At 38.1% G+C, this 12,500-nt stretch overlaps 2 protein-coding genes across 2 annotated transcripts in view; one reads left to right on the top strand and one right to left on the bottom strand.

Moving 5' to 3' along the window:
- LOC139936145 (RNA helicase aquarius-like) overlaps positions 1-11,197 on the top strand; it is a 44,364-nt gene extending 33,167 nt beyond the window's left edge. The window contains exons 38-39 of the mRNA XM_071930889.1: positions 974-1,087; positions 8,803-11,197. Of these exons, the coding sequence (XP_071786990.1) occupies positions 974-1,087; positions 8,803-9,036 (348 nt within the window). The 3' untranslated portion in view covers positions 9,037-11,197. The remainder of the gene's footprint in view (positions 1-973; positions 1,088-8,802) is intronic.
- Positions 1,640-6,417, bottom strand: LOC139936096 (uncharacterized). The gene has a single exon (XM_071930818.1). It carries the CDS (start codon positions 6,099-6,101, stop codon positions 4,848-4,850), a length of 1,254 nt encoding a protein of 417 aa, XP_071786919.1. The 5' UTR covers positions 6,102-6,417; the 3' UTR covers positions 1,640-4,847.
- Positions 11,198-12,500: the final 1,303 nt, after the last annotated feature.

The raw sequence follows: 12,500 nt of genomic DNA, 5'->3' as shown, positions 1-12,500 counted from the left end.
TCTTGTCATTATCATTGGTCATGTTTACTCTTTGCTTGTATTTTTTTGTATTACTATATTTTTGTCCAAATGATTAATGTATTTCCTTATTGAGAGTATGAAAATAAATGTTACTTTAAATTCATCACTATGGAGGCATACTTCTATTCTACACCCCATTCTGATAAATGTTAACCAATCATTTTCATGAAACTCAAAGGTTTATTCTGATTGATATATTTTGCTTTTTCTCACACTGTTAGTTGTATAGATTTTTTGTATACCTTTATTACATTGTACCTTTTAAATAATTGTTTGTTAAAACAATAATTAGTCTAAGATAAAAAAAAAGCAAGTTGACTTATTTATGTTTGATAACTTGGGGTTGATAAGATTAAATACAAATTTACTGGGCGGGATTGGAACCACAGACCTCCAGTTAAAATCCTGCTCTAGTAAATATTTCTGTTTAACCATGCAGTAAAAAAAATAAAAAAAATACCTCATCAGTTTCCCTTGTGATTTGTAACTTTATATATTTAGTTAGAACTATATTATTTCCCAAAGGGTATCTGACTGGAATTGATGTAGTTTTAAATTAAAGTGTGTATTTAGGTGTGTACTCCACCCCCCCTTAATTTGTTATATATTCTGAAGTGCCATTATCGTCCATGTAAGATCTACTTTATATACTCAAAAAGTGTCTCTCAGTTGTACATGCACAACCCATGATGCCAAGTTATCACAAGAAGGCACTATCACTCAAGAAATTCTATTGACTTTGGGACGTACCAGTGCAACAAAAATCAGCAAGATACATTTGGTTTTGTGAGACACACTTTTGTTTTGTTATTACACACAACTTCGAAAAACTTGCAAAAGCTGGGCATTTTAGGTTCAAAAGTCAAAACGCACAAAAAGGGCGGGCACTGTAAGAGATTTAAATATGATTCCTGAGTAACCCCTTTTCCAATAATTATTCCTACATTGATAGGTTGAAGAGATTCCATTTGGTCAGCCTCTGATAGTGGATGATATGCCCCACATGGCTCAGTTTGTCTACGACTTCTACCAGGATAGATTGAGGGTGATTCAGGCCAAACAGGGGGTAAGTCAAACTTTCAGAATCAACAATTTATTGCAGCCGTCGATTTCACAGAGAGTTAGGACTCGTCTTATCTCGAACTTAGGATTAATCCCTTGTGGTTTAGATTAATCTTAAGGTCTGCATGCTACAGTGCAGGGTTGGGTTTCGTCCTAAGTCCTAAGATTAGTCTTAAGTTAGGAAGAGCTTTGTGAAATCGACGGCAGGATATGATTTGTTTTTGAAGATAATATAGCCAGTAGTTAAGTTTTGGCTAAATCGTTTGTGTGTAGACTATTGATGATTGTAGAGACGTTGTGACCTCTGGCGTCACTCGAAAACCATAACATGATTAGCGCGCATACCGCCGGGCAAATCGTTTGTGTTTTGGCAGCTAACTAGAAAGTACACGCAATCTTACCATGACTACGCGTCTTTTTGCCCGGCGAAACATGACGTGTACAGTGTTTTGTCAGCAGAGGGTGGTTTGAATGTAAGCATAGGTCACATCGTCTATACATAATTTTGTTTGTGCTTTGCTAATTGTTGTGCTTTAGTGGCTTCATGGAATTGATAAATGGGAACTGGACTAAAATCCCCCAAAATGATTTGGCTTTTGCTGCCAGAAGGCACTCAACATATAATGTTTAAAAGACAACTTTTGATACACCAACACAGAAGTTGATGTGAGGACAAAGCTTTCTGGATTATGGAATGTAGTTCTAGGCTCAATCAGAATATCAACGAATCAAAAGTCATGTACCACAAGAAAACAGTAAATTATTGTATTTTATTGAACTAATTTTATTCCCAACACATAACAACCCCCATACACTGTGGAAGGGTTACTACAATAACAAAATATAAAAATTCCAATATAGCAAAGAAGGAGTAGGAAAGCATTGAACAAAATATCAAAATAAACCTGGTTTTCCTTCAACTTAAAAGCAGATAATATGTTCTTGGCAACACAATTCATACATCGTATAGCAGTCTAAAACAGAAACCATACTTGATTATATTGCAACAATAATAACTCAAACCAAGGAGTCAAGCATTTGGAAATCTAGCCAATATTTAGTAACAAAAAATCATAGGACATGTGAGTGAGAATTTATGAATGAATGAAAGACAAATGATTCTGCTGAGTTTTATGATTATTACCAGCATAAATGAAGACAAATGGCAGTATTGGATCTAGACAGCAAACCTATTCAAGGTCAACTGCAAACATTCCTCTTAAAGTCCAACCGTTGACTAGAAAAAACGGTTACAGCACATGTAACTATTAGCACTATACTCCCAATAGACAAGACACTTATGAATTATTGATTAATTATAAACATCTGAGTTTATACAACAAGTAGCAGCCTCACAGGGTTAATTGAAATACACAAGCAGTAAAAATTAACATCTATACTATTAAAACACACAAAAGGTGATTAATAAAAGGGAGTTTAAAAAAGGCCTAAGATTAGAGCATAAACACTTCATGTATTTAGACTGAACATGTTTTGTGCACATTAAAGGCAGTGGAAACTATTGGTAAATACTCAAAATAATTATTGTTATAAAACCTTTCTGAGTAATGAGTAATGGGGAGAGGTTGATATATAAAACATTGTGAGAAATGGCTCCCTCTGAAGTAATGTAGTTTTCGAGAAAGAAGTATTTTTCCACGAATTTGATTTTGATACCTCAGATTTAGAATTTGAGGTCTTGAAATTAAGCATGCTTCCTGAAAGCACACAACTTCGTGTGACAAGGGTGTTTTTTCTTTCATTATTATCTTGCAACTTCGACGACCACCGATTGAGCTCAAATTTTCACAGGTTTGTTATTTTATGCATGTTGAGATACACCAACTGTGAAGGCTAGTCTTTGACAATTACCAATAGTGTCCAGTGTCTTTAAATGTGACTTAAAAAGAGTTATACAATTTTTAGAAGGATTACAATAATCTTACATCACACATTTGCTCCTTTTCCAACTTATAGTCTAACACTTATTTTTTTAAGGGGGTGTACATGTATGTTTAAATCATGTCCTTAGACTCTGTTAAAATGAGTCAGGAGATTAACTTAGCACAAATTATACAAACAAAACTCTCTTCAAGAAACAAACCATTTATTAGGTACGATTTGAAACACTGCATGGCCAGGTTTGCGCCATGTAACATTCAAGAGTTGTTCATTAATTTAAACCAATTTAGATCACATTCAATTCATTTCAATTCAAAACAACATTTATTTCCATATCACAGAAAGACGAATATACAGACGTGCATGCAGTAAATAGATAACTAGTTTTAAGTAAACTAACAAAAACATTGTTTTTAGTATTAGAAGACCGAGTAACAACTAGACTTTTCTAGGTGGCCACTGAATCAAACCTTAGACTCCATGGTTACAGTATCAGCCCACTTTCATCTGCTCCACCACAGGGTTGGTTTTTGTTTATATTCTCTAGGGTAATTATTTACCTAGCAAGGTCGAGTTTTGGGTTCAACTGTCTAAGGTATGCGGTGTCACAGAGTCAACTGGGTGTCTATAGTGTCTATATATAGCGTTGTATGTAGAATCAACCTAGTATAACCTCAAATACTCTGATCTATAGACAATGTAGCCTGTGACATAACATGTTCACAAAAGAGCCCGGACATCCTGCAGGCTCGTTTTGTACACAGCCCAACGGAAGAACACGTTCAATCTTATAATTTCAAGACATTGCACCAATTTTATAAATTTTTGATTTGAAGGGCATCTTTAAAGACAGTGGACACTATTGGTAATTACTCACAATAATTATTAGCATAAAACCTTACTTTGTAACGAGTTATGGGAAGAGGTTGATAATATAAAACATTGTGAGAAACGGCTCCCTCTGAAGTGGAGTAGTTTTCGAGAAAGAAGTAATTTTCCACGAATTTGATTTAGAGACCTCAAGTTTAGAATTTGAGGTCTCAAAATCAAGCATCTGAAAGCACGCAACTTGGTGTGACAAGGGTGTTTTTTATTTCATTATTATCTCACAACTTCGACGACCGATTGAGCTCAAATTTTCACAGGTTTGTTATTTTATGCATATGTTTAGATATACAAAGTGGGAGGACTGGTCTTTGACAATTACCAATAGTGTCCACTGTCTTTAAAACTTGGTCAGCTGTTATAGTTTGTCTTATATATGACTTCATTTGCGAGGGAAATATTTCACAGAAAAATTGGTTATAGTATTAACTTCATAATAAGTAACTTTCAGACTAAAATTATGCATGCGATGTTGTTTTTTATTTTTACCAATCCTGCTTAATACATTTAAGTGAGCCCTATGTTTTTCATTGACACCAATCGTAAACCCTCAAGTAGTCTTGGTGCAAGACATAGTTGTTCATTATCACTCAACTATCAGGATCCCCAACTCTGTGCCGCGCAAAAAACTTCACCACCACATCACACTCGAAACAACTTGCTAATGGGTTCGTGGCTTCCATATACAGCCCTCTATCGATGGAATAGTCATGACGTACGTACGTAGGCCTTAGGGTTTTACAAACTCACCGAGACTAAAGCCCAGTCACATACATGTAGGCCTTGATAACGAAAGCGACAACGAAAATGTTAACAATGCACGCCCTCGATATGTTGAATGAGCGTGGGCGTATTCTGCGTTGAGCATTTTAACCAATATAATGTGTTCTCTTTGCGTCGTGATCGTTATCGTTTTCGTTATAAATCGCTGCAGTGTGACTTGGCCTTAACCCTCAAGTAGATAACAATTCAATGAATCAGACCAGTGTACCACGGCTCAACATGACTGCAAGTGTTGTCACCGCAGACAAGAAGTAGTTAAGGGGGTTCATACGGAGCCCTTGAGATGAGTTTCCATCATCTGTGCAGCTAGGGTTAACACACATGGATATTGATGAAGATATTGTAACATTACCCATGTTGAGCTCAAGCTCTGTTAACTCTCCTTCTCTAACACTGTTGACAAGGTGTTGGGTTGTCATAGTGAGGTTGACAATGGGGGCATCGGGAGCACTCGTAAGTTCAAGGGTGAGTTTATCAGCGATCATGATAATTATATCAATTCCATCAGTGGTATCAGTGCCTGGAGAAACATATGCAAACCAAACAAGAGTTCGGTCATCCCAACCATGTAGAAGTGCAATTTTATCACTGACTTCCTTTGCGATTTCATCGCCATTTCCACCAAACCAGTCAAAGATGATTCGGATTTTAAGTGAAGCAGATGAGAGCATTTCCGAACCATAGTCCCAAGTACATTTGCCTGCCACTTGGACCATTTCTTTGAGAGTTTCTGCCGTTGCTGAGACGAAGCTCCCCTTGATCGTCCAGAAGATGGCTAGCCAGTCCCGGGCTCCAAGTGAGCAAATGGAAGGTGCACCTTGTGCGGGTGATGTGTAACACCCAGCGTGAGAGTCAAACGCAACCCTCTTGATGTCTCCACAAGTCACTGTCTGCCACGGTCGGATTAACGGAACCAGTGCGACCTGGAGGCAGCGCCGTACAGCATCGATCCACTCCACCGCATTTTGGCTGAATTTTGAGTTCTCAACGTTTGATGTGTAGAGGGAGCAAAAATGTTCCCCGTACGACAAAGCGTATCCGTTGTCCGCATCCTCACATGGATGTTTCTGATCCAAACACTCTCTGTACCAGATGCAGTTTCTACCATCGGGATCAAAACACCACGCGGGTATTACGGAATCGACTGGCATATATTCAGTTGGTGCACTGCACTCACAGAAATCTGTCTGCACTCCTTCACTGGTACACCCGTACAGACAGTAGTCGTAGCCCATTGTACACTGCTCCACGCCTTTTGTCCTCAGCTGGATGTAGGAATTGGAAACGCATGAGAACCAACCGAGTTTTCCAGTGTCTGTATCATGGTGACATATAGTCAACCCTGCTGGACCAGTCTGACCATTACAGGAATCCTCCGACAGTGATGTTGTTAAAATGCTGAAAAGCAGCAAAACAACACCATAACGTAGAACCATCCTCTGTGACATGGTGGCTGTCAGTGGTATAATGTTCTCAAACGTTGGGGCTCATTGCTATACACACCAATAGTAATCACTGATTGTGTCACATTAAACTGGCAGCAACAGTCCTCCTACTTCCCACAATTGGGGCTCATACTGTATACACACGTACCTATACACAGTACAGCATACAGTGTATGCCCCACGGTTCAAACCAAATACTTAATAGCAGTAAATATATAGCACCGATTTTCCCCCTTTTCCACTTCAATGCATTTGCACACAAAACACCAACTAGAAGTTCACTAATGAAGTTCAACCATCACATCCAAGTCGGTGAATTGACTCAGTTTGCATCCAGGTGTTTCTTTAGAAACACTGTTGAACAATAAACTGTACAGAATTTGTTTGGTAGAAAATTGAGCCCAAAGCCAGCACAAAATGGTTATTTGTGGTTATTTGTGTTTGCTGGTTCAGTGGTGTTCAGATTGGCATTCAGTAGACTTGTGATGGTGATGTCATTGGTTTTACATTTCCTGTCAACAATCATAAACGGGGAACTTTGGAAAGATTAATGTTCAGAAAAATGAGTCCAGGAATCCAGGATGTTCAAAAATAGAAATAGAAAATAAGCGACCTCACATCTGAAAAATCTCAAATTTGTATAAGTTCAGGATTTTTTTAAAGGAAGCTTAGTTCCGGGATCTTTTTTATTTCCTCGTTGGAATTATGGCTCTAAACAAACATGTACATGTGTACATCACTTCAATAACCTATCTTTCTGAAAGTTTATATGCAGCGCCTCGAGTACCTTGTTTGTTAAATACGTGTGCTATATAAGACTTTGAATTTGATATAAATATTTTTACATACAGTAGGATGAAGACACAGTACATTCTCACACCCGCTCTAATGTATAAGAGATCATTTATTGATCACCACTTAATTCTGTAAAGAATTAATAAAACAGTTTGAGTGGATCGAAAATCACTCCACAGAAACTCTCTACATTAAATCAATTTTTAAACAAACTAAAAAATACACAAACTAATCATTTAACTGTTAACATTCTCAAATCAATAACAAGTCAACCATTGAAACAAAATCCAAACTTTATACATGTAAATATAAACTCTGAATTAAAGGAACACGTTGCCTTGGATTGGACGAGTTGGTCAAAACAAAAGCGTTTGTAACCGTTTTTTATAAAATGCATATGGTTGGAAAGATGTTTTAAAAGTAGAATACAATGATCCACACAAGTTTGCCTCGAAATTGCGTGGTTTTCCTTCTACTGTGCGAACTAACATGGTCGGCCATTTATGGGAGTCAAAATTTTGACCCCCATAAATGGCCGACGTGTTAGTCGACAAGGTAAAAGGAAAATCACGCAATTTCGAGGCATGTTTGTGTGGATCATTGTATTCTACTTTTACAACATCTTTCTACCCATATGCATTTTATAAAAAACGGTTACAAACGCTTTTCAAAGACCAACTCGACCGATCCAAGGCAACGTGTTCCTTTAACTGCAATTATCTTTAATCATAGATAATAATATCCTGACCCAGCCGTAGTCGTTGTTGTAGTGGCTAATTTAGACACGGCCTAAAGTTCCTAAAGAAAAACCCAGAATTTTAATGACTCGAGGGCAGTCGTTGCCTAATGACCTGAAAAGATCTTTTGTTGTTTGCGGCTTAGGAATAACGATACAATAATAATAATATAAGCATGTGTATAGCACCCCACAATGTGCCCCACAAAGATCGGAGTGCTTTACAATTTACATACAAAAAGCCGGATACCTCACTGTTTGTTTTGCTGTAGTGTGCTTAAAACGGCGGTCTACCTTCCCTTCCTGGAAAATCCACAATAAAGATAAAATACGAGGTTTGGGTTGGTTGGGTTGGGGGGGGGGGGCAGGTACAGGGCAGGTTCATCATGCCACATGTCCAACATCAACTGGGGCACGGGGAAAATGTGTTATTTGTCCAACAACAGTGTTTTTTCTTTCATTTTCTCGCAACTTTGATGACCAAATGAGCCCAAATTTTCACAGGCTTGTTATTTTATGCTTATGATGGGATACACCAAGTGAGAAGACTGGTCTTTGACAATTACCAAACGTGTACCCTTCCCTCAGAGACATTCTCAGTCTCAATTTAGCTTTACCCAGTCATTATTGTGAGAGTGTCAGACTTCTCATTATGCTTTACATCTGTAAGGAATCAATCAGAAATAGCAGTGTACAATCCATGCCAAAATGGCTGGGACACTTTGACAATAGTCATGCTTACCCCTGCCACTTACCCCCCTCCCCCACCCCCCCCCCCCCCCCCAACCCCATCAGTGCATGCTGTGTAGAACCATGCAATAAGAATGGACATATCATGACCAGGGGCCGGGGGCTTTAGCCTTTTCGAGAAACAGTTGAGACTATAGGAGTGCAATGTTTGGTTTGGGTGTACACAGACAAATATACCCAAACCTAAAAATGCGAGTCACACCATACATTCCATATTATCTCAAAATGGCTTATTGGGGTCCAGCGAGGCTTGGGTGGGGCTATTGTCCAAAAGGTTGATTCTCACTTCAGGCTCTTTTTAAAGCCACCGTTTCTTCTTCAAACAAAACTCCACAAAATGTTGACCCAGTGAAATTTGCCTTCCCAATTTTCAATGTTTTGTTTGTTTTATTAATGTTACAATCCTTCATGTATTTTTTCCAGCACCAAAGACAGTTGCAGGCACAGCTTGCCAAGCCTCCCGTGTCCCACACACCGAGCCCGGCCAAGCCAGTACCCAAAGTACAGCATGTTGCTAAGAGACAGGATTCACTGAAACCTCCGGGCACCGCAGAAGACACTTCAGAAGAAGAAGTGGGAGAAAAGGCAGAAAACGAGAAAACTGTCGAGGACAACGAAGATGTGGAAATGAAAGAGGAAGGAGCGAAATCAGAATAGGGTAGTGATTGAAAGGAAGAGGAAGAGTTCATTCAAGTTACAGGCATGGGATTTTTCCTACTTATGTTTGTTTTCCACTTTTTGTTGCCCTAAGATAAATCAGAAAAAAATTGTAAGTCTGGTCTGGTAAGTCTTTAAAGACAGTGGTCACTATTGGTAATTGTCAAAGACTAGTCTTCACAGTTGGTGTGTCTCAACATATATGCATAAAATAACAAACCTGTGAAATTTGAGCTCAATCGGTCGTCAAAGTTGCGAGATAATAATGAAAGAAAAACACCCTTGTTACACGAAGTTGTGTGCTTTCAGATGCTTGATTGTGCGACCTCAAAATCTCGAAATTGAAGGTCTCGAAATCAAATTCGTTGAAAATTACTTCTTTCTCGAAAACTACATTACTTCAGAGGGAGCCGTTTCTCACAATGTTTTATACTATATCAACCTCTCCCCATTACTCGTTACCAAGTAAGGTTTTATGCTGATAATTATTTTGAGTAATTACCAACAGTGTCCACTGCCTTTAAACATAGAATTTTTTCACCTTGTGTAAATGGAGGTCAGCCTGTTCACTTTGATAAAATATTCCTACTTTTTTTCAAAGGACCAAATGTTATGCCTGAAGTTAGGGTCATAGATTGGTAAATTCTCCAAAAATGAATGACCTTAAAAATATGCTTGTTGAGAAGCACTGCACAGCTGTTGATGGTATAAATATTTTTGAGAAGGGACTCCCATGAAAAGGGTTGGATTAGATAGTTTGGCACAGAAAAATCATTTGAGAAGTTAATCATGCTCAAATTGTTTCTCAGGATTTCGAAGGGTTGGTGTCCATTCACTGAAACTGCGGCCAGTGATGTGGTTGGTACGCGCAGTGAATGGGTGTGACTTTCTTGTGCAAATACTTTGACAGTTTTTTGGGTGTTTTCTCAGCAAGTAGAAACTAAATTTAACTTAAAACTTTCACATTTGATTTTTAATATTTAGATTTCTTTAAAATTTTGCCCATAAACTGTCCATTTATATCTATAAATCCCAACCCATTATAATTTTACCTATAAATCAGCAACACGTTGTCAAAAAACAATTTATGACCCTTCCTCATAAAGGGATCAAATAGTGATGCACATATATTTAGATAGATAACATACATGTAGTGCTTCATCACTCCCAACAGTGTGTCTCCTAGGACCCACTATTTTGTGTTACAGGAATAGGCCTACATGTAGGTATGCGAAGCTACATGTATATTTGAATTATCAGATTCATTTATAACCTTGTACTTTCATTGTTTCTGCTAGGAGTTATCGCTAACCGTGGGATGGCCCCTCAGCCAGGCTGCATGTCGGTATACTGTCAAATTCTCTCTAGTCCTGGAAACATTTGATGTGTAGCATTGTTAAGATTATGTGTGGTGCAATCTGTGGGCAACCATGCAATCAACACCACTATCAGGAACGATATTCTTACTACTCTAGTCTGCTTTCAAGTTTTGTTTTCCCTTCACCAACTGGATGAAGGGCGCCCTCCTGGGTTGGGATTGGTGCATTTTTGTTTTTCTAGGAATTCCCAACTTCATGAAAATCCCTTGTATTGTAAGCTATAAATGTTCCACATCTGAGGTTGTTCTCTGTTTAGATTGTTTGCCTGATCCATAGAATGGATTGTTTGGCACAAGGGAATCAATCAGAATCAAATACATGTATTGACCCATTTCACCTGAAGTCGTCATCAGAATAATCTTGAATGTGCCATACTGGTGGGGATTTCACTGTGCGTTTTTGGATGTAACTCTGTGCATTGAGTATGCTGTGCGTTATGCAGTGAAGTGCACATTTTAGGCGAAGCGGTGTTAATACACGTAAACCTTACTGCCCACCAACATGGCATCAGTTGCCGCGTGTGACGCGCGTGCAAGGGGTCAATAAGAAATGAATTTGGAGGAATAGACCCATCTTCAGGTTCAAAAAGGCTATTTTTGCTTGAACTGCTAAAGATAAAGTGATTCGTTGTGAAACCAAACTTAATTGGTTTAATATGCACAACAGGTGTCCCAACACCTTACCCAAGGGTTTTCTTGTATTTCCATATAAACTGCTGTATAGTTGTAAGATATTCTAAATTTTTGAAATAAAGAGAACAAAAGTGAGACAGAAAAAAAATTGGTTTAACGTCAAAAACTGAAGTGTTGCTTTTAATTCTCAAACTCTAAACTTTTAAACAAAAACATTATCTAATAGATTTCACGGGTGCGTTGCAAACCCCCCTCCCTCTCCCACGTTTATTTATATGTTACATAATCATTTGCTCTGTATTGCATGGCTAGTGCCCTCTGTGGTTGATGTATCGGCCGCTGCGTTCCCTATAGTGTAACTCATAATGTCACCTGATTTAATACATCGCATCGCACCCGTGACATAGATGTTGAAATTTTCATCGGGATAATAAATATTCATATTGGTAAAACCCACATAATGTGTGTGTAAGCACTGTATACTACATGTAAGTACTTTATCGAGTTCTGTCAAAAAAATCACAGGAATATTACTCTGTGGGATTCGAATCCACAAAGGTCATAAGTTCCAATCGCACCAACACACATATTTGTGTATACAGCATGGGTTAAACCAAAATGAGTAAATACAGTATCTCTACTGCTCTGCTTATAGACAAACTTCCGACTTTTATCTTTTTAAATGTTATACATGTATATACAGAACAGATTTCCATAATATGTACATGCTACAGCCTTGAGGACTGTGTTGATATGTAAAGGCAGTGGACACTATTGGTAATTACTCAAAATAATTATTAGCATAAAACCTTACTTGGTAATGAGTAATGGGGAGCTGTTGATAGTATAAAACATTGTGAGAAATGGCTCCCTCTGAAGTGGAGTAATTTTCCATTGATTTGATTTCGAGACCTCAGATTTAGAATTTGAGGTCCCAAAATCAAGCATCTGAAACCACACCACCTGGTGTGGCAAGGGTGTTTTTTCTTCCATTAATATCTCGCAACTTCGACGACCAATTGTGCTCAAATTTTCACAGGTTTGTTATTTTATGCATATGTTGAGATACACCAAGTGAGGAGATTGGTCTTTGACAAATACCAATAGTGTCCACTGCCTTTAAAGGCACTTTACACTTTTGGTATTTACTAAAAATAATTGTAAGTTTAGAAAAGGTATTTTCTCCTGGAATATTAAGACTTCAGACATTCGGCCTTTTTTAGGCAACTGAAAAGCACACAAATTTTGTGCAACAAGGGTGTTTTTTCTCTCACTATTTTCTTGCAACCTCGATGACCAATTTAGTCAAAATTGTCACATATTTGTTAATTTCTGATATGTGTGGATACACCAAAGGTGTCCAGTGCCTTTAAGAGGTTGGCTGTGTTCATTTTCCTATACAGTGGAGTATGTTGGAGGAGCCGCAAGCAGGTGCAAGTGCTCTCTTTATCAG

The sequence above is a fragment of the Asterias amurensis genome, chromosome 1 (assembly GCF_032118995.1).
Source record: "Asterias amurensis chromosome 1, ASM3211899v1".
Taxonomy (NCBI): Eukaryota; Metazoa; Echinodermata; class Asteroidea; order Forcipulatida; family Asteriidae; genus Asterias; species Asterias amurensis.
This window is presented reverse-complemented; position numbering and strand designations above follow the sequence as displayed.